Here is a 22181-nt window from a genome sequence, read left to right as displayed (position 1 = left end):
TTAACTTGTGATAACAAAAACATTGAAAGTATTCTGCTTAACGAGCAGTTATTTCCCTTCTACTGCTCATCACAGCGATAACTTGTTCCTGTGCTCGATAGTTTGAAGTGATTCTTGGGTGTCACACGCTGATACAGAGCTTGCACGCAAGGCACGCTTCACATAGCTCCTTACAGAGATGATTTTGCGAATGGTACATTTTGTACAGCGTAAACAGCAATGCAGAGAGCTTTCGCGGACCTGCTTTCGTATAATAAACTCCACCTACACGGGTTATTTAGTTCGGCATACGATTTGCAAATGGCGACAATGTTCAAGAAACCTAAACGAAATTTCCGAAGAAAAGTTGTTGCTGATAGTGATTCTGATCAGGAAAATGAAAATAAACTCGCAGAAGCAGAGAATGAAGAAAATGGAAATTTCATGGAGATTGACGATGATTGCCCAGATATTTTGCGTGCACCACCGCCACTGCCATTGCCACCACCACCGCCACCACCGATTCCGGAGTTAAAGAAAGTTAAAAAAAAGAAACGTGAAAAAGAATTAGACTCTTCGAAAGTCAAACCGCTTAGTTTTGACACGGAGGAAGATGGTATGGGTTGCGTTTTCTTTGTAAATATTCTTTGAATGGATTAATATATTAATTAGATAAGCCATTTATCGACAAAGCCTGACATTCATCTGTAGCATGTCAATCGGCGTTCACTCCGGTGTGGTGTAAACGGTTTGGGGTTTTCTTGCTCTTATTGTGGGTGTACTGCACGTTATCATTTTATTGGGTGCACCTCATCATACTACGATTATTCATCATACTGCGATTATTGAATGAAATTTGCGCTGCTAAGTTTATACTCTACTAGGTTCGGCCACTACATCGAACATTCTGAAGCATTGATTGCATATGATACCTGATAATCCTCGAGCTTACTCGGCTAAGACCAAACCGCGTCTGTTGGCTTATCATGTGACCAGACTTTTTTCTAATCTGAACATAATTAAGCCTTTCATTGCACTTTACATATTGTTTTGCATAATTATATAGATATGCTGCTATATCTGCGACAGGTGCATGACAATACAGCAAAGTGACCATGTCGCTAGATTTCCGTAGGGCTATGATTGAGAAACATACAAGCTTTCCTTTCAATTAGCCTCTAATAAAACTATGTCCGATGCCAGTTATTCTGCGCAGAGCTTTTGTTGTCACTTTTGCTCTGCAGAGCTCCCTTGTTTTGATTTGTGAATTGAATCGTGCATGAACTAAATATGTGTCACAACACTTGGAAATTATTTCATGCATGATTTAAAAACACCCAGGATCATCAGGCCTTGTAAGGTGTTAATTGCTAATAATTTACACAACGATGTACATATGAAACCTTTAGTCCCTCTTCCTGAGAATCTTCAAATTTGGTAATAAGAAAATATGTTATTATTTGGACATGTTGAAATATATTTGGAAACATTTCTTAAGTTCAGATATGCCAACCCACACACAGCCAACCCTAAGGATCGGAAAATGGTGCCTATCCCTTATGGCAATAAAGGAGTATTTTGTTGGAATGGGAGTCCAAGGGCTTAAGAATAGTTTTTGGGGTAACCTAGCAAACTCAAGGATCAAATGAGCATGCAAGATCCATGAAGCTTGATGTGGAAAATGTTACTGCTTCTGAATATTGCTGCACCCGCAAAGTTGCAGTTTTGCCCACTTGTTTTGCAGTTAGTGTACATGGTGTAGGGGGGTAAAGTAAGTAAGATCATACATGTTGTAGAGGGGTGAAAATGCTAGCTTGAGTCAGATAATGGTAAAGGAATCAAGATGTCAATGGAAAGTAGTGCATGTGTAAAACATTTAAAGTTAATCACAGAAGCAGTGCGCTATATTACTGATATTTCATGCAAGCCTGCAAAACAGTGTTCCTCTGCATTGCACACAAATGATTTATGATGTTGATTTGACAAGTCATCAGCCAGATCACATAACATTTATAACACAATAACAATTTTGGCTATTAGGACATGCATAAGATTTTTTGGACGTATAATACCATGAGTAATACAAATAAAATATTTTCATGCACTGCTTTTATCTGAAATTAGTGTGTAAAATGTCAGCATGTTTAGATGAAAGTATCTTGTTATGTTTAGCAGTGATTATTCATTGTTTATCTGATATATTAATATATACATAATCATTTCATATTATGTCAGAAATTTCAAAAGATTAAAATCAACATTCCAGGTGACACTGAAGTGTTTAAGGTCAAGAAATCTAGTCACAGTAAACGGATTGCCAAACAGCTGAAGAAGGAGAGCCTGAAGGAGAAGAAGGAGGAAGATCCAGATAGCCCAAAGAAAGAAGAGAAGGAAACTAAGGAAGAGCCCCAGGAAATAGCTGAAGAAAAACTGAAGGTAAACAGCTGCTACATTAGCTTGACCGCCGTCATATAGCTGGAATATTGCTGAGTGTGGCGTAAAACAACAAACAAACAAAAAATATTTGCTAGTTTATGCAAAAAACGTACACTGGTGCAGCTTGAACATGTTGACAGAATAAAATTGAAGTAACAACTCAATCTAATCTGACACCCTTATATTGTGCATCATTCCTTGTCATAACCATGATAACCCTAATCATGAAAATGTTAGAATTAAAATATTGAGGGGATCCCTAGGTTAAGCAGGGATTATAAAGCTAGACCTGCCCAGAGAAGGATGTTCCGCCCCATGTGTACAGCAAATGACCGCACAATTTCCCAATTTGAATTTTAAAATTCCCACTTTTACTGTCCTATCATTTCTTGGTTATTTTATCATTGAAAATGATAAAGTAAAAACATGGTGAAATCAGGTTTAACATGACTGTCCTCACTTCTTATTCAGGACCAAGAAGTGGTCTAGGGTCCAACAAATGGGCAATCCTAGCTAGTTAAATTCATTTCAAATATTCCCCACATCAGATCATTATCATTATTTGTGATATTCCATGGTAAATTTAGTTTTCCCAAGGGTGATTTTATTTCACTGATGATTTACTTTGATTCACACTTGTGTACAGAATGCAATTAGAGGTAGACACCAATGGTCATATCTAACTAGTCCGCAGCTCTAATCGGAAATTGGTTTTGTGAACTTCTATTTTGGATGAAGAGAACCAGTCCCCCTAAATTTTCACAAGTCTAAGACTTGCAGACTGGTGGCCATGTCTATCCTAAAGTAATTCTTCATTTGATATTATAAGTTTGTCCTGATTTGGGACAAAAGAAAGCATATTTTCCCAATGCCCCAGCCATTGCCACAATACTTAGTTAATAGTCATTCAATCATAATTTCGTTTGACATGTTTGATGTATCCAATTTTAAGATGTCTCGATCAATACAAACATTATTAATAACCGTAGTTGCACAGAGATTATCAATCGTCTTCACTCATGACACAGATTGCAATGCTCTATGTTCATCTTTCTGTAGAGTTTTCTTACTGAGATGTCACTATGAACATGGGATGTACAATTTGACTGCTGTCTAAACATGCTAAATTCAGTTTAGAATTTGATCCAAATCATATCAAAATGTGACAGCATCCACTGGAGTACATGGTAGTATGTTATGAATGTTCAACTGTTTTATCAATTTTCAGAAACTTCGAGAAGAGATCAGAACTTTGAATGGCGATGAGGATGAGGATGACGACAGTGATGAGGATGGAAAAATGGTCTTTAGGTCAATGTTGGCAAGTAAGTGCATCGGGTTTCATTGGTTTTAATTGTTAGCTGCTGCTACAGTTTTAGGGGCTTGGCAAACAATCAAAGCCTTGTTCATGTTTTGGACCAAAGAGGATTTGAGACCAACATCAAACTTCACAATCAAGCAAACATTTGCTGACTGAATAAGAACACGTACCATTTCGAGACCTAGGCAATATGACTTATTTGTAAGATTCTGTATTCATGTTCTTTAAAAACAAATCCCACAGATGACAGATTTCCAGGCAGGTGGGTCCCAGAACCCCCATGCTTGCCATTAGAAACTACTCAAATGAGGATTGGGTGGTGGATCATTGCTCATGCTATCAACCAATGGTTGCATGTCCTAGATTTCTTTTCTCCACTGTTGAATTATTGTGGACTGCAGCACACAACTCTCCTCATGATTATGAAGCAAAAGAGTCAGTGTGTAATTTTGTTTTCTATTATTTGTATTGTCCAAGTGCATGATGTACGGTATTTGTTGTGTATTTTGTTCACTTGTGTGCACAAACATGCACTGGCTTCATTCAGATTTACTCCTTTCTGGTATGAATAGAATCATAATGTATTTTATGAATGGTATTGATGACTGAACCAATTGAATTTTCTTCCTTTCACAGGAGGTGAGATTCCAGATGCACGGACCATTCACATGATACGAAAACAACGGCAGATGGCTCGAGAACTGGGAGATGAAATTCCTCTTGAAGAACCAGAAGCTCCTAACAAAACAACTGCTAGACTTGTCAGGTATGTCAGGATAAACATCAGCTTGAAAGTTGTTCTCTTTTTGATGTAATCATGTATTAACTCAGCTTGTGTGGTGAAAAACATTCATCTGTTTGTCTTTTATACCTCCTTCCTAAATTATTTGCACTTTTCCTGTGACATCACCAAGGTGAATTAAACCTATGTTTTGTCTTTCCCTGCTAATTGTGCATGCCAGATAATTATGTTCATGGTTATCAGATCGACAGGTTCAAATTGTACCCTTAACATGATTAATCATGTTAATAGTCTACAGTTTCTTTTGACTTTTGGTAGGATTGGCCTCTTCGATTTTGGGCTGATCGCAAGAGTCGACTTAATCTATTGCATATTTGATTGCGTGTCATTGTACCCTGACAGTGTGGGTCATTGCTCACACTATCAATTGACTGTCTGGTCCAGACTTGATTACAGATCCTAATTTTTAAACTTATCCTATCTCACACTGTGCATAGCTCCTCTTTCTTCCTCGATCCTATGTGGAAATGTGCTTGAACCCTGTTTCCAGCTTCTAAATATAAATCATTTCCCCAAACACCCTATGTCTTCATGGTTACGGCCCCAGCTTGGTCAGTTACGTGCCTCTTGTGCATGGTAACCTTCCATGCGTGACCATGTGTCTCTCTACCAACTCATTCTCTTTCTAATTGCCACCTTGTGTTCATGTATTGCATGGACCAAAAGAATACTTTTTTTCTCTTTTTTTGTGAGACTTATCTTTTTTTGTGAGACTTATTGTGGTTGGAGACTGTTTCATCACAGGGAAGAAGGATAAGCTTCATCCGGCCTGTGCTAAATACTGACATACCTTTTGTAGTTATTGCTGTGGCCTGCATACTTTGGAATCAAGATGTGCTAAATGCCATTCTTTAGATGATTCTTCTTTCCATATCTATATCCAGAGATGCCATAGACTGATGCTATAGCATAAATCTAAATCAAAAGATTCAAGAACATCGTCAAAACGAAAGTCACGTCATCAATTTAATCTGACATCGATAGTGACATTGGCATGCTTTCCCAAAATGTTCATCTTACGTCATCGAGGATCGTGATCTTGCGCATCTCGACACAACAGTTCGCCGTACACTACCACTTGAGTCTATGTTCTTATCGGGAACAGATGCACACTCCACCTCACACTCAATATGATGCCTTCACCAGAGGAGTGGTACTTCTTATGCAAGATAAACTTCAACATCATAGACCGACTCTCCCATCAAGCCAGTTCTGTGACAGCCTATTGCCAACGCAGTATTCTCCAGCATTGGTCTTGGGATGATTAGTTTAAGGCTATCAACTGCCATGAGGTCCTGTCCGTTCATCCGTTCGTAGAAGCATCAACAGTAGGTTGGGGAGGGCATTTTCACCATCTTCAGGTAGCAGGACGTTGATCCACCGAGGATTGTTGCCTACACATTTAACAATCTTGAGTTTCAAGGCAGTCATTCTAGCAGTGACGCACTGGGCAGAGCTCCCATGCTCCTCTCACCTCACGATACAGTCCGACAACACTTCAGTTGTGTGGTACATAAACCGAATGGTATCTACAATGGGGTCCTGCCTATTATATCATTCCCCAGAGACAGATCTGTAAGCCACCCGTTTCAAAACTCAGCTATCCTGATTCACTTCACCCATCCCCGACCCACAGGCTTGGGATCATGATGCGTTGTCAATTCCGTTGGATGGCCAACAGACAATTCCATCGTCTACCATTTTGGGAAGACCTTCTATTTCAGCCACACTCTCAGTGGCTCCATCCGGCATCTATGCTGGCGCATTTGTAGAAGTCCCTTATCAGAAAAGGCTACTCCGAACGAGTAGCAAAGACTATCACTGCATCTACCTCTTGGCTTTACGACCACAAGTGGATAGCGTTCAAGAAATTTCTCATGCTCGTGACAATGACATTTCTTCTCCTACCTCAGCTTCACCCCAACAGAATGCTGAGTATTTACACCATCTGCAATCAACACATAAGCTTAAGGGCTCAACTCAGCCACCTACAGCAGCGATTAACTTCATCATCACTACTACATCCTGTGTGAAAGTCTCAACTGTGGCAGATCTCTGATCACTCATCCACTCCTTCAAGCTAGTGGATCAATCTTCACGATTTTGACCCCCAGCGTGGGACCTTAATTTGGTACTACAACACTTGACTTCCAGTGATTAAGCCTTTGGCATTTAAGAGACGATCACGCTGAAGACCATATTTCTTCTTACCCTAGTTATAGCAGCTTGCGTTACGAGATAGATGCTCTAGGTGACACCAGGATCCAGTTCGAATGATCCAGGAGCAGAAGGGCGTTCCTAGGTCTTCGTTGGCATTATCTAGCAAAGAATCAACTTCCTGGCCAGCCTGATCAGGTATATACAATTTCCTGACTCTCGTCGATCTTGGGATCAGGTGCCCAGGAAAATCTCTCCCTGTGTCCCGTTCAAGCGCTTTGTATTTAAGTGTCTGCATCTATTCAGCGCAGAAAGTCATGGAAGAGACTCTTCATCCTGCTATCCACCACTTCTGTCTCAGAGATTTCCCGAACTAAGCTCTCTTTTTGGCTTCACTCCATCATCCTTTGAGTGTATACTTTTACTGGGGTGCATCCACCCGTAATATCCAACCCACACGAGACCCAAGCAGTTGCATCCACCATTGCCTCAAACAGTAATTGCACCCTTGTTATTGTGTTCGGACGATTGTTTTTTATTTAGAAGCTAGAAATGGGGTTTAAACATATTTCCATATAGGACCAAAGTAGAAAGAAGATGCATGTTAAATGCATGTTAAATTTCTATTTCAAATTTCCAATATTCCATACAGCTGGAATATTGCTGAGTGCTGCGTTTAATTTGTTAAACAACAAATCAAATTGTTGAGGCATAATGCATGATAACTGACTGATTGTTATGGTGTCATGTCTGACCTAGTAGGGTGTATGTTGCAGAGATGATGAGCATGACCGCAGTGATGAGGAAGACAGGATAGACTTCACCATCGACACAGCTGCTCGTGATCTTCAGCGGATGAGAGACGACTTTTTAGCAGCAGAGCATGGTATGTACAGTATGCCAGAGAGAAGTCTCCTGATCCCTCTAATCTTGAAGGGGCTCAGTCTTATGTGGTGTAACACACTTTCTTGTGTATGGTTATGTCCCTTACCTGTACCTGGATATATGTTTGAATCCCAGATACTCAACCATCATTATCTTTGTAGGGTCAGTACCAAAAATTTTGGAAAAATTACTTTCCCATCAGGTTTTATCCCCAAAAATACAATCATTCCTGGGACATGCCGGATCTTTTGAAAACTGGAGTATTCTTAGGAGAGAAAAATCGCTTGTCTTCACCAAACAGAACAAGATTTTATGTTATGAAACTCTGACTGAAAATTTGTTGTTGTTGGCAAAAATGTCAGCCCTACCCCCTCCAATACAGTATGATATGGTTGACCCCAAAAATGTATCTGCTGCTGTGTTGTAGGGAGTGACAACGAAGGAAGTGACCGAGAGATCCAGGAGTGGGAAGCCCAGCAGATCAGGAAGGCAGTGACCGCAGCCAACATACAGCAGGTACTGTGTTCAGCAGCATCTACAGGTGTGGGGTAGCCTAGTGGTTAGTGTTGACTCCCCATCCCCAAAGTCTGGGTTTGATTCCCAATTCCCATTACATGCCATCACATTAAGAGGGTTTTGAGCAATGGCCTCAGTATTTTACCTTACACACAATATTGCATTCTTTATATGAGAATTAATGCAAAACATATGCATTGCGAGTCCTCATTGACAACTAAAGATGTGACTGTTTGAATAATTAATACTTATCAAATTATAGCATGCACACTACAAGTAACATGCCAGTATGAATCCCAAATAGTACTGTCCCTCAATGACAAGTGTTTGTGCTTCAGGTGTCATCTAGCCAGGATGAGTATGAAGCAAAGACAAGTTCCCCACAGAACTACTCTATATTCAGCAATGGGGATTCCCAGAAGACCAAATTTGAGCCGTTCCAGGCCTTGTCAAAGACAGCTGACGCCTCCCAGCTGACAATTGAAGCCATCAGGAGGCGAATGCAAGAGAGGTAGCTGTGAACTAATGAAGTCGATGTCAACTGTGTCTCTACACTCATATGAGAATTATTTGTTTTGGTCTTTGTGTTAATCTGTTTTTTAATCATTATTTTAACAATAATCATGGAAACAGAATTTTTTTAACAGTATTTACGAGTAATCTCATTTAATAAGATCTTTTAATTCCAATTCCAATATCTGGGTTTTCTGAGCCAGTCAGATGTCCTTTTTCAAGACATTCAACTTTGTTACATTGCTCATAGTGCAATTTTGTTTGGGTTGACTTGGCCTATCAAGGGTTTGTCAAATCTTTACAGAGAGTATTGAGTACATGAAAAGATGCTCAAGTTGTATTCTTCTAGAAAAGCCAACTGATAAATCCTGTGGTGTCAGATCATACACTATTTGGCAGAAATAAGGGAACATTATCAGAAAAATGGTGACTTCTTTACATGTCCATCTGCCCCAAGGGGATTCCAGGTTAGAATTGGTCTCAAGCACACTTTGCTGGTCATGTGAAGTGACTGAATGGGTTCAGATGAATCACACCCCAACAACATGGAATGTTGCTCATAATATCAAGCACTGGATTTTTGGTTCCAGATTTGATGTTTTACACCCAGTCATAAAGCTGGAATATTGCAGAGTGTGATAGCATTAAACAACATGTAAACACTTCCAACACCATCTCAGTGCAATGTTAGTATCCGTTTGTTCACAACCTTGTCAGACAACCTCTGGAATTACAGCCTCCGTGGTAGACTGTCTGCCCAGAGAGTGGATTGTCCGGGGTTCGATCCCTGGCCGTGTCAAACCAAAAGAAGTTGAAAGATGGTACATGTTCTAACACTGCCTGGTGCTCGGCATTAAGGGGTTAAACAAGGACTGGTTGGCTCAGAGTCTGTAGACTGTGTCTGAGTGAGTTGGGTATTCATGTTAAACTGCGGCAAAGTATCGGTATTAGTCCCTAGTACAATCAGCCACACACAATGTGGCAAGTCATGAATGCAAAATGTTTTAGTGCAATAATAGTGGACGCGACGTTACACCCCATTTCACTTCACCTCACCTCTGGAATTACAGGAGGACATTTCAAGAGATACACATGCTTCCCTCAAAAACTGTTTCCATTTTCCTCTACATCAGTAGATCCAATATGGTTATAAACGAGCGAGTGTCTGAGAGGCTACTGACATTTTCTTTTGTTTAGGCTCCACATAATGGATGAGGTTTACAGGAGTCATAAGATGGAACGAGACAGATTGGCAACTGAGTTTGTGGACACCCAAACTTGCATAGACGAGTGTGAAGGGAAATGCAGCAGTTTGGGGGAACGCTATAAGTTCTTCCAAGAAATGAGGGGGTATGTGAGAGACTTGGTTGAGTGTCTAAACGAGAAGGTGGGTCAATATACTATCTTTTGGGCGGGTCAGTAGGACGCAGCGGAAGTCACTGCTTTAGTTGGAACTGTTTGACTTAACATGCTGGTTTATATATGCCATTAAACAGTTCAGTCAAAAAAGCATGAGCAAATGAAATCTTGAGTGCTAAAAACTACTTAAGATGTTAACTGAAGTCTTGGTTTTATTTATAGCTTTCATAACATACAACTAATCATGACAAAAAGTTACTTGTTTTTCAAACTGTTCGGTTAGTATTGTATGCCAAGTTGTCTTGTATGTTTTCGATGTTGTATTAGCCAAATAAAGCAGTGACTTCAAGCTTGTTTCATTGCACAATATGACTTGCCTTCACAAACTTTCTTAATGTTCTCGTCTCGAACCAGGCAGTCATATTGCAGCAGTGAGACGAACTTTGTGTGAGAGGGAAGGGTTCTAGAATGGCTACCCCTGTAGATGTAATCATCCAAAACACCGGCCGATCAATTCCTCAGTGTCTGACATTACTGACACACTGATTATTTTAAAGCAAATCAACTGTACACAGGGGCCATGCTGTTTGTGGGTGGGATTGCTTGTCATCCTTGCACAGTTGTGTTTTTGTTGATGTTTAGTGATATTGACTAGAGTAAATTGTTGGAAATATTTATGGACCTACATTCAAGTTCATCGTTTTTTGTTTCATCAATGTCTTATGCACTTCCATCTTAGATCAGTCATTGTTCAATGTAAAACCTAATGAAGATGGTTTTTTTCAGAATACTATGTTTCTTATCCACACATCTGTGGTTCCATTGGAACACAAGCTGATGGCAAATAACCATCCAGTTATTCTTATGCATTTTTTAAAATGATAGAAAAGCAGGAAATATGCTGACATTATCCACATACAGTTTATGTCAAGATATCTAAAAATCAAATTGGCATTAACTTGTGGAAGTGAAAATCATTGAATTATTTAACTCTTTTCTTGTTTTTATATTTTACCAATGTCAGATTGAGAAGAATTCAGTTGCCAACTGCAATGATTTCTGTGTTTGACACTGTATTCTCTCCCAAATAAACCAAATGTGAAATGTCCAGTGAGCAGCCTCTTGCTATACCATTGTTTCCTGACACCCATGAACAGAATATGTCAAGAGGTTTTATTTGAAACAGGATTGTTGTTGAGAAATGTGAAATAATTATGTTTACGTCATCTGATGAAAATTGTCAATGGAGAATATTTAGCTTTCCTTTTTAAGTATGGAGAAGTGTGGAACTCATGTGAGGTGACTTGATCACAATCAGTGTTCAGCTGTTCGTCAGTTGTGTTCAGCTGTCATGATGGAGTGTTCAGCTGTCATGAAAAGTGTTCAGCTGTTATGCAGTTGTGTTCAGCTGTTCTGAAAAGTGTTCAGCTGTTACTGAGTTGTGTTCAGCTGTCATGATGGAGTGTTCAGCTCGCTTGCAGTAGTGTTCAGCTGTTACTGAGTTGTGTTGAGCTGTCCTGAGAAGTGTTCAGCTGTTATGCAGTTGTGTTCAGCTGTCATGATGGAGTGTTCAGCTCGCATGCAGTAGTGTTCAGCTGTTACTGAGTTGTGTTTAGCTGTCCTGAGAAGTGTTCAGCTGTTATGCAGTTGTGTTCAGCTGTTATGCAGTTGTGTTCAGCTGTCATGATGGAGTGTTCAGCTCGCTTGCAGTATTGTTCAGCTGTTACTGAGTTGTGTTGAGCTGTCCTGAGAAGTGTTCAGCTGTTATGCAGTTGTGTTCAGCTGTCATGATGGAATGTTCAGCTGTCATGATGGAATGTTCAGCTCACATGCAGTAGTGTTCAGCTGTTATGCAGTTGTGTTTAGCTGTCCTGAGAAGTGTTCAGCTGTTATGCAGTTGTGTACAGTTGTGTGCAGCTGCTTTGAAGGAGTGTTCAGCTCTCATGCATTTGCGATCAGCTGTAATGCAGGCTATTCTGGAGGAAGTTCATTTGCTATACGGGAGTGTGACGACGTCATGTAGGGAGGTTAAGTTATCATGCAGTGATGAGAATTTGCTCTTGAGCATTTAAGTATCATATAGGGGTTTTGTCATTCAGCTGTCTTGCAAGGGTAGTGAGTTTTTGTGTAGGGATGAATGATGTAAAGAGTTCAACTGTCATGCAGGGCAGTCATGTAGGGATGTGTTGTGCAGGGCTTTGAGTTTCTATGCAGTGGTGTATAATGTAGGGAGTTTGGCTGCCATACAAAGATTTTAAGCTGTCATGTGCAGGTGTTTGGGTCTCACCTAGGGCTATGAAGTTGACATGTAGAAGTGTTAAATTGTCATGCAGGGAATTTTGTTGCCATGGAGGGGTGATACATTGCCATGGAGGGGTGTTATACTGGCATGGAGAGATATTGAATTGTCATGCAAGGGTGTTAGCTGGCCTGGAGGGATGTCCAGCTGTGATGCATGAGGTTGCCTGTTTTCTCCCAGTTAATACTACAGTGTGTAGGAGAAGCTGCTCCACTGTACAGATGTCATGTGCCTGTGTTGACCTGTCACCTCACATTGCAGGTGCCCCTGATTAACGACCTGGAGACTCGCATGCTTCACTTACTGAAACTGCGGGCTGAGAATCTGCTGCAGCGGCGGCAGCAGGATGTCCGAGACCAGTGTCAGGACTACATGACAAGTCGGTATTTACCTCTCATATTAGTGTACATTGTACACACATCACACATACAGTCTCCCTTCCTTTCATACTTCTAGATAGGATTCTATGCTCTTCATACCAGTTTTGTCCTATTTCCAACTTGCCACGTGTGTTAAATGTCATTCTGACAAATGTATCCTGTGTTTTCTTCTCTGTCAAACCACTATAGAAACCTACTTAAGTGTTATCATTTGCAAGTGAACATGCTTTGTTTTCTTTAAATACTTAAACATGTTTCATTTCAACATTTCTGTGTTTTTGAGTATTGATATTCTTCACAGTGGGAAATTTGTAACTAGAATAGACAACACTGTCAGTAGGTCTTGTACAAAACGCTCACCAGTATTGCCCCTATGAGTCAACCTTTTGAGTGCCTCCCATGGCAGTGGTAATTTCCTGGTAGGTCCTGTTACCATGGTGATGAGGCCTAAAATATAACTGTTTCTATTAAAGGGATATCAATATTCATCATTTCATCCTAAATTTATGTTTATTTTTGTGTATTTATTATAGAACATCCAACTGATTTGTCATTTCTTTGAAATGCAAAGGCCTACTTAAAATATAGTTTGGTTCAGATGATCCAATTAACCTCTGTTAACCATCTTTAACACTGACTGACTATTGCTTTGTAGGTAAGGCAGCATCCAAGGTTATAATGGCTGGTAATGAGGAACAGGCGAGACAGCGGCGTGTAGCTGAGCGGGAAGCACGGAGGTTAGTGCCAGGTTTAGTTTAATTATTAATATTATTAATAGGAGCATTTATGTCCAAGGGATGTGTGAAAATTAGAGTTTACATTAAGTTAAGTTCAAATAAGTAGTAGACAGAAAGAAACTTTGGAGCCTCTGGCTTTGGACTAGTGGCTCAATTCTCAGACTGGTGCAGGTTTTCCAAAAGTATATGCCCTGTGAGAGCAGGAGAATTACCCAGTACTGTTTGTTATAAGAGACAACTTGTGAGGATAGATGGTGTGTCATTGTGCTCTGACAGTGCTCATGCTGTCAACCACTGGTGTTTGGTCCCAGATTGCAGACTACTATCAGCCTGCCATCACACTTTTTGGTGGGATATTGTTCACTGTGGTGTTACACCAAATTCAATCTTGCTCACACCCTTGAGATTTATGTAATCACAACTATTATTATTATTATTATTATTATTATTATTAGAAATGCTGTCTCTACTTTTGATGCATAAGGTGCAGCAAAAAGAGTGAAAAACACTGTTCTCTATTCCAGATCGCGTCGGCGCCGTGCTCGAGAAGCCAAAAACATTCGCGGTCACCATGATGGTCTCTCTTCAGATGATGAAGAAAGTCAAACTGATATCTCTAAGTTCACTATGGAGAAAGGTGGATTTTATCTTTACAGTCTCTCTTAGTGCGGTCATCTAAGTTTGATATCAGTTTCATCACTGTTGAAATACAATATACACACATATAGAATTTATCAGGAGAAAGTTTACGCTGTATAATATATAAACTATACAGAACGTTTGTCACAGTGTATGTCCCCTTGATGAACTGCCCTTATCACTTCAGAAGAGATTCTTATATTAAACTGAATATACATGATGCATATGAACTTAGCTGTAGTCAGTTAGGCCCAAAATGTAAGTATGAAAGTTTTGTTGATTTTTTTTTTCTTGGGGGCGGAGATATTTTTAGTACAATGGTTATTCGACTTCTTAGAAACAAATGATATATAGTGCATTGTTGCAGTGTTCCTTTACTCAGCTGAAGTTGTGTTGGAATCATTTCACTTAGCTTCATTAGGTTTAATACATGGACTATATTAGCTGAGCTTTTTATGAGAATGAAATTAATTGACCCTGCCTTGGAACAAGTAATTATGTCAAAGACAGTGCTGATAGTTCTGATGTAACCACCTTAAGAAAGAAGCTGGATTGAAAACTGTAAGTTTTTAGAATTAGCATAGATTGAGCAAACAGTACACAAGTGACGGGGGTAGAACCAGGGCGTAACTTCATCCCGACTGTTCTATTTCCTCCCCAGACTCCATTGTGACAAGTGCTAGGACCTTGTTTGAAGACGTGGTGGAAGATTTCAGTGAGGTTGACTGTATCCGCAGTCAGTTCGAACAATGGAAGTTCAGCTATGGGGACTCCTACAGGGAGGCTTACATCGGACTGTGTCTCCCTAAACTGTTCAACCCTCTCATCAGATTGCACACTTTAAAGTGGAATCCAATCGAGGTAATACTTGTCTCTGATCCAGAGTAGGGTGGTACTTTTGCCAACCATTGACAATCCTTGATCATACCGTGAATTTTCTCTCCATTCTATAATAATATGTAACCTGGACCTCTTTGTCTTTGCTTCTTCAAATGTTTTATCACCAACTTAGCACCAAATTTCTCTTGTTCATGGGGGGCCCGGGTGGCCCAGTCGTCTAAGGTGCCACATAATTGTGGGTTCGAATCACGGTTTGCCCCATTTATTTTTCTAGGTTTGTCAGCACCATACCCGTGCTCGTGGTTTTCACTGAAATGGTAAACGTCTCAGACCTGCATCACTTCGGACTTTCCTCCCACATTAAGCTGACACGCAGTGATATAACTGGAGTACTGTTAAAAGCGGCATTAAACCCAACTAACTCACTCACTCTATTGTTCATGAGCTTGAAATCGACTAGTCAAAATGCCTCTTCTGAACAAGAGTTCGAGATAGATCGACATTTTATATGCAGCCTTGCAAGCCATCAATATGTTTAACAGAATCAGAAGACGGGCATATATGAACCTTAGCTGGACATTCTGTTTTTATGAGTGAGTAAGACAGGGAAGGGAAATCCATCTTCTACAAGACATGCCTGTTGTATCAGGGATGGCATGCAAATAGGCATCTGGTACTGGGGATATTGCCATGAAAATGAAGAAAGTCGATTGTACAGTTATCTTAGTGTTGTCATTCGAACCAGACTCAACGCTGTAGTGTCAAATAGGTCCAGGCTATTCAACAAAGTTGAATGGAGATAGAATACACTGGATTATCAAGGATGCTGACTGATCTGATTATTACTGTTAATATTCGTAGTGACCCATTCATCTGAGGAGCAGCGACTCCATAGTTGGGTTAGGCATGCCCACTAGTCTTTTCTTCTCAAGACTAGTGAAAATCTGGAAGGACAAGTCTTCTTGCTAAATCACAAATCTAATTTATTTCATGAACCTCAAGTTGAATTAACTGATGGTCTACCCTTGTTAGTGGTGGGATGTTCAAATGATCGTGAGTTCTAATTTTACCGGTTTCTGATCCTCGGCTTGTCAGCCCCCTTGTTGGAGAGTTTTAATAGTAAATGTCTCGGACTGCCTCTATTTTGGACTAGGAGCTGACTCATCGTGATAACATCTAAAATACTGATCAAGGCAGTGTAAAACAAAACTAACATCTAAAATACTGATCAAGGCAGTGTAAAACAAAACTACCCTGAATTAAGAAGGCCAAAAATTTGAAACTGTTGAAATCAGGAATATTGTCAGAACTATGGATGGTACAGCATGTGATTAAATACAATGTGTGTTAAACTCTCAGTACTAAAATTGTCTCATTGTTTTCAGGAGAACTGTGGTGACTTTGAAGAGAGTCAGTGGTACGCTTGTCTGGTTTTTCTGGGTCTCCATAATGAAGAGGATGAGGCATCCATAGAAGATGATGACGTTAAATTATTACCAGCAATTGTGGATAAAATAATTTTACCAAAACTCACAAGTAAGACTATCTCATCCCTGTGTTACCTTGGATCTAGTGTGATTCTTTAGTCTCTCTGCTTCCAGCTTGTCATAGTTTTAGACATGTTTCTGAACATAGATGTCAGCATTGTTACAAAGTTAAGGATGAAAGGGTCTGTTAAGTTTGAATATGACCAAATGTTTTTACTTTCACGAAGCTGAATCATTTTTCTGAGTATTCATATGATTTAATCTGGTTACGAAAACCAGGGCATTGGGTCCAATCTCTCCACAACTACGGGTGCACACATGGATCCTTTGTCTGATGGGCATGGGGTCCAGTGTCTCCACAACTAAGGGTGCACACATGGATCCTGCGTCTGGGCATGGGGTCCAGTGTCTCCACAACTAAGGGTGCACACATGGATCCTGTGTCTGATGGGCATGGGGTCCAGTGTCAGGGTCCAGATTTGCCCTAGTTATGAACATTGGTTTGTCAGCAACAACAAACCCACCTGTGGTAGACATCAACAGCAGTGTTCGAAATTAAGAGGTGTTTGAGGATGGCTCCAATGGGGATTTTTAATGTTAGCTCTATTATGCTCTATGACAAGGACCTGTTCACTTGCGTGTTCAAATTCGAACGCTGCATTACCTACATAACTTTGGGCTTTCTCCTCCACAAGCTGACATTTCATGATCCGCTGATGTTCTGTTGAAAGCAGCAAGACCCAACTCATTTAATGTGAGTGAGTTAGGTTTTTCACTGCTTTATGAAAACTTACTCTGCCAATCACTAGAAAAAGGCTTCACACATGGGAAATCAAACCCAGGCCTTCAGCATAAGGACCAAACACTTTAACCTCTTGGCTACTCCACCATCCCGATCGAATATGAAATCACGTTTATTTGGGAGTGATGCAGTACTCAAATGCTGAAGACTATGTTTGTTTTACAGGGCTTGTAGAAACAGTTTGGGACCCAATGTCAACAATACAGACCTCAAGACTAGTGAACCTCGTACAGCGACTGATCCGCGACTACCCCACTGTCAGTGGAGAGGCCAAGAATACTCAGGCATTACTGAAGGCCATTTCTAACAGGATGAAGAAAACACTGGATGACGATGTCTTTATGCCTATGTATCCAAAAAAGTAAGATCACTTGTTGAGTTGGTTGACAGCAACCTTAAAAAGCATCTCAAATTCCAAAAAGTCAAAACCTTACTAAAACAGTGTCCTTGGCATATTTGATTTCTCCTATTTTTTAACTTTTTCTTAACCAGGGTTAATTTATTTTGAGGATTCACAGAACTCATTTGCCATCTCATGAGTGTTAACTTCCAGTATTGTGATTGGGTATCTAAGTGTGAATAGGCTATGGATGGGGAATAACTGAAAACATCAATTCCTGGGACATCACCTGTAGGTAACTGGGACTGACACTATTGACCACAGATTTTCCTCCCCAAGGTCTTTTTGCAATTTGCCAGTTATCTGATGTGAGATCTTAAAAACTTGTGTAGACACATGGTAGGGTATCAAAGTGGTTAAGTAAGATGTTGGCTTGTCATACCAAAAGGAGTGTGGAAATATCAACATGATCGAACTGTGAACCTGTAGCTGGATGAGTAATCAGTTCGAATTCCCTTGTCCGGAGACAAGGTGTGCTTGTTCAGACACTTGACCCCAAATGGTGTTTTATCTCAAAATAGTACATGTAAATGTTAAAGCTAGTGTTTGAAATTCCTGTTTGCGTTTATTTTCATACTCTCTTCATCTTGTCATACCTTTTCTCAGCTTTCGTATCTCCATAACTTCATCCCCCACCAATAATGATTTGTCCCTTGCTTGGCCATAAACAGACAAACACTGTAAGTCTTGGTTATGCAACCTGCCATGACTTTTTACAATATGCGGCAGATTTGGCTATGTGTTACTCTGATCAACTAATCAGAGAGTGTCGGAGAGTGATTGAAATAAGAACAAGGAAGTACACAATACACTGCAATCAGTTGGATTGGTCATACTTGCATTGTTAAGACATTTTCAATTCTATGATTAGTACTTGTAATGAATATTTGATGAAACTTGACTAAAAGTCTTCTTAATTTTAAAGTCTTCCATGGGTAACATGCTCATTCTTTTGTTTGTCCAGCAGTCCCGTAACGAATCTGGCAAGTTTGAGATTCGCATTCCACACCTCTGACCAAAGACCCTGATTCAACTTCCATCATAAGCAACCCTACTTACTTACTCAAAGCTTGTGTTGTGACTGTGCAGTTTCACTTGTGTGTGTTTCAGTGTTCTGGAGAACAGATCTGCCGGCCCAGCTGTCTTCTTCCACAGACAGTCCTGGACGTGTATCAAGGTGGGTACATTTATCTAGCATGTGTATCAAGGTGTCTATCTAGACTTATCTAGGCTGCTGTTAGTTTTGTTTATCCTTCTTACATACCCACAGAATATGTCTAGGTCACCCACAAGACATACCCACCAAACATGTCTGACATTGACAATGATTCACATGAGGTGTGTGACTATAGTTATTCTGTCACAACCACATTTTTCAGAGGATTTTAGCTAAACTGTCATGCCATATGATAAAAATCTGGTATTCTTTAACTTAAGTAGTATTTAATAGATCACCCATAATAATACATAGTGTACAACATGTTCAGTATATTCTGCTAGGATACCAAAAATTGATGAATTTGTTTTCATTATTACAGTTGCTAGGCAACATCCTGTCATGGTATGGAATCCTGGCGGATCAAGTGTTACAACAGATAGCCTTTGATGGGCTGCTCAACAGATACATCATCCTCAGTCTACACACCGGCTTCTGTAACAAGGATGCACTGGAGAAGACGAACGCAGTGAGTAGATCCACCTGCAAGCAGATTAGGTCCCAGTAATTACCTCATGTTGTCAAAGTACCCTCTCTGGCAATGTGGTTACCATGTAGCACCTGGCTGATTCTGTTGCTGTGCACCGAATAGTTTGCCTGTTACTCTTGTCATCATGGCCTCTGAATGTAACTGTGCAACCAGCAACCTTCCCTTGTCAGTATGACCCAATACAGGGTTCTTTACTCATACTATCGACCACTGCTTTGTCTTGCTGTTGTGATACAGCTGGGTTATTGCTACTTAACTTTACTACATGGAAGACACCACATTTTGGGTTTGTGTCTGACAAGAGTCTGAGACTTTGGGCATGTGAACCTAGTGTACACATGATGGGTCTGCTTTGTAACATACATGAGTCTCCTATCTCAAATGGAATTGCTACAGTATGTTTAGACCATTCTTGATATTGCTGAAATGTTGCTTCCCGCTGTAGAAAACTCTTTACTAAATATATGTGTTCCTCTTTGTACAGATAATCTCCACACTACCCAAGGCCTGGTTCACCAGTGCAGACACGGACAAGACGATGCCCCAGTTGGAGCCTCTATGTCGCTACCTCATGCTGTTTGCTGACACCATGCACAAGTCAACGATGTTGGCAGCTGATACAGAGAGGCACGAGGGCAGGTGAGGGAGGATGGTGTCTTACCTGTCAGTTTATACGACAGGATTAGGAAACAACAGGATTCACATGTCAAAGGAACTGGTGATGAATTGAGAAAACAGAAACGATCTTTAAATACAATTTTTACAAATGTACAGATTTGAAGTTCATTTATGCTTTGAACCATTTAATTTTTGAAAAGGATAGTGGCCTGTGGCCTTTTAATTCTATGCCTTTGACTTTCAAACTATGATTTTATGGGATCTTCTAATGATTTCCATTGTTGTGTATCTAGTAGTACTGATAGTACTAGTGATTCAATCTGGAATAGAATTATTGTCAGGATACAATCTGAAATAATGATGAATTTGAAAAATTAATATATGGTATCTTTAGCATGTTGATCGCAACACGTGAAATCCGAATATTACAAAGATATACTGTTTTACATCGGATGGAAGGATTGACTGAATTTCATCTGATTGTCTTTCTATTTACAGAGAAAATATTAAACAAGTGAGCAAGATGTTTGTGAACATCCATGCTCTGGATCATGCTATATTCCTCTCAAATGAGTACAGCTTCAAGATCTCATAGTTGAGTGCCCTGTGGAGTGTATCATAGCTGCAACATGACAACCGAGATGAATTTCTCACCAAAAACCTCAAGCCTCACTACTTCATGACCAGTCATCCTGTTCGGCTAGGAGGAAAAGGGATTGGAGTGTCCATTAAGTCATTGTTATGGACTCCTCTCTGTGTTTTAGTTACAAGTTTTATGTAAGTGTTAGAAACCGAGACACATCTCAGTGAAAACACTTGTATGGAATGGTCTCCTTTGCATCTGTCTGTATTCTTGCTTCTTGGACAGTGACAGTTACCGTCATACCCCTGATGTAAATGGAAGATTCTGGCACATATAAAACACCATTGACCATCACAAACAGAAAACAACCAAACAGTCCTCATGACTTTCCCAACTTTGAATAAGCTAAATGTAACTTCTTTCAGCCAAATACGTTGCAACGTGATATTATTATCACAGAAAATTTGAAAACGATAGTCTAGTATTCCTGTGGGCCCTGAAGTGGTGTGTGCCCGATGTGGTCCCTGTCCACAACAGATGGTAACTGTCTTCATCCTTGTTGAAATAGGTGTTTGTGGAGAAGGATCTTCATGGTAGTTAAACAATCACTTCCAATATTGACTACAGGTCTGTTATCACATGAATATAGCCACTGCAGATCTGACGAGAGATTACAGCAGCACATACAGGTAGCTTTGACAGATTTACCGATGAGAAGAAGAAATAACTGTTTATTACAACCACAATAATTATAACATGCTATGATTGCAAATGTTCATCTATGTTATCACATGTCATTGTCTTGATGTGGGGATTACAAGTACATACAGTTTGCCTAAGCTTAGCCCTTCGCTGTGTGTGTATGAGGGAAGTTTGAAATTTCATTAAGGTCCGCTGAACCAGGAAAGTAGATTACTGAAATCCAATCATATTCTTGTCTTTGTTGTCCTATTGAAAGCTGTATCTTCCCTGTCACTTGTTGCTATAGTCTCAGCATCAGGAGCCAGCAAGGATGATGGTTCCGAAACCTGATGAAACAAACATTTCAGGCTTAGAATTACAGATGTTCACATATCATGACCCTAAGATATAGTACTGCTGTTTTGGGACAGAGTATCTCCATGTACAGATATTGTGTTTTCTGACAGTGTTTTGAGGGGATAACCATTGTTAAACTGACTTGATTTTACTCAATATCTTTGGTCGGGTATTAGCTTGCGCTTTGATGAAATCCAGCTTCTTCAACATGTCCAGTTTTCATGTCTCATGTTATGACCTTACTATTGAGATGGCTGTTGTAGGTGAACAAAATATATCTTTACAGCCTGGCATTTAGAGTTGAACGTATTAAAATGGAAATTGTTCTGAATGATTGACTTGTGATGTCTTACTTATGTGTATTATCTAACAATCACTTCAGTGATATTTATTAATGTTGAATCAAAGGTTTGTGAGCAGGCTCTCCTCCAGTGGGGACCAACAGTTAGCTGTGATGTAAATGCTTTGTCTGTACAGCCAACTGTGATGTAAGTTGTGGTGAAAGAGTGACACAAGTAAGAAATGGTCTCACCTGTTTGCATTTCCACTTGAAGTAAACATTGTTTTCATACTTATTGTTATTGTTGTTTGTTACATCCTCAATTATCCATGTGAAATATTGTGGAATAGGTGTGTCGATTACCCTGAATGCTTAAGGAGTAATTAATAAGCAAATATGATAAG

General features: G+C 39.9%; 1 protein-coding gene across 1 annotated transcript; it reads left to right on the top strand.

Annotated features, from left to right (window-relative positions):
* Positions 1-281: 281 nt before the first annotated feature.
* On the top strand, positions 282-22068 carry LOC139473624 (PAX3- and PAX7-binding protein 1-like). The gene is made up of 18 exons (XM_071256299.1): positions 282-595; positions 2246-2415; positions 3644-3740; positions 4373-4502; positions 7472-7581; positions 8008-8096; positions 8435-8607; positions 9807-9996; positions 12529-12646; positions 13303-13384; positions 13909-14021; positions 14685-14884; positions 16249-16399; positions 17318-17513; positions 18663-18729; positions 19091-19237; positions 19743-19897; positions 20375-22068. The coding sequence occupies exons 1-18, from the start codon at positions 301-303 to the stop codon at positions 20469-20471; spliced, it is 2580 nt and encodes an 859-aa protein (XP_071112400.1). The 5' UTR covers positions 282-300; the 3' UTR covers positions 20472-22068.
* The last annotated feature ends 113 nt before the right edge of the window (positions 22069-22181 follow it).

The sequence above is a fragment of the Haliotis cracherodii genome, unplaced genomic scaffold (genome assembly GCF_022045235.1).
Source record: "Haliotis cracherodii isolate W230 unplaced genomic scaffold, xgHalCrac1.p SCAF_3, whole genome shotgun sequence".
Classification (NCBI taxonomy): Eukaryota; Metazoa; Mollusca; class Gastropoda; order Lepetellida; family Haliotidae; genus Haliotis; species Haliotis cracherodii.
This window is presented reverse-complemented; position numbering and strand designations above follow the sequence as displayed.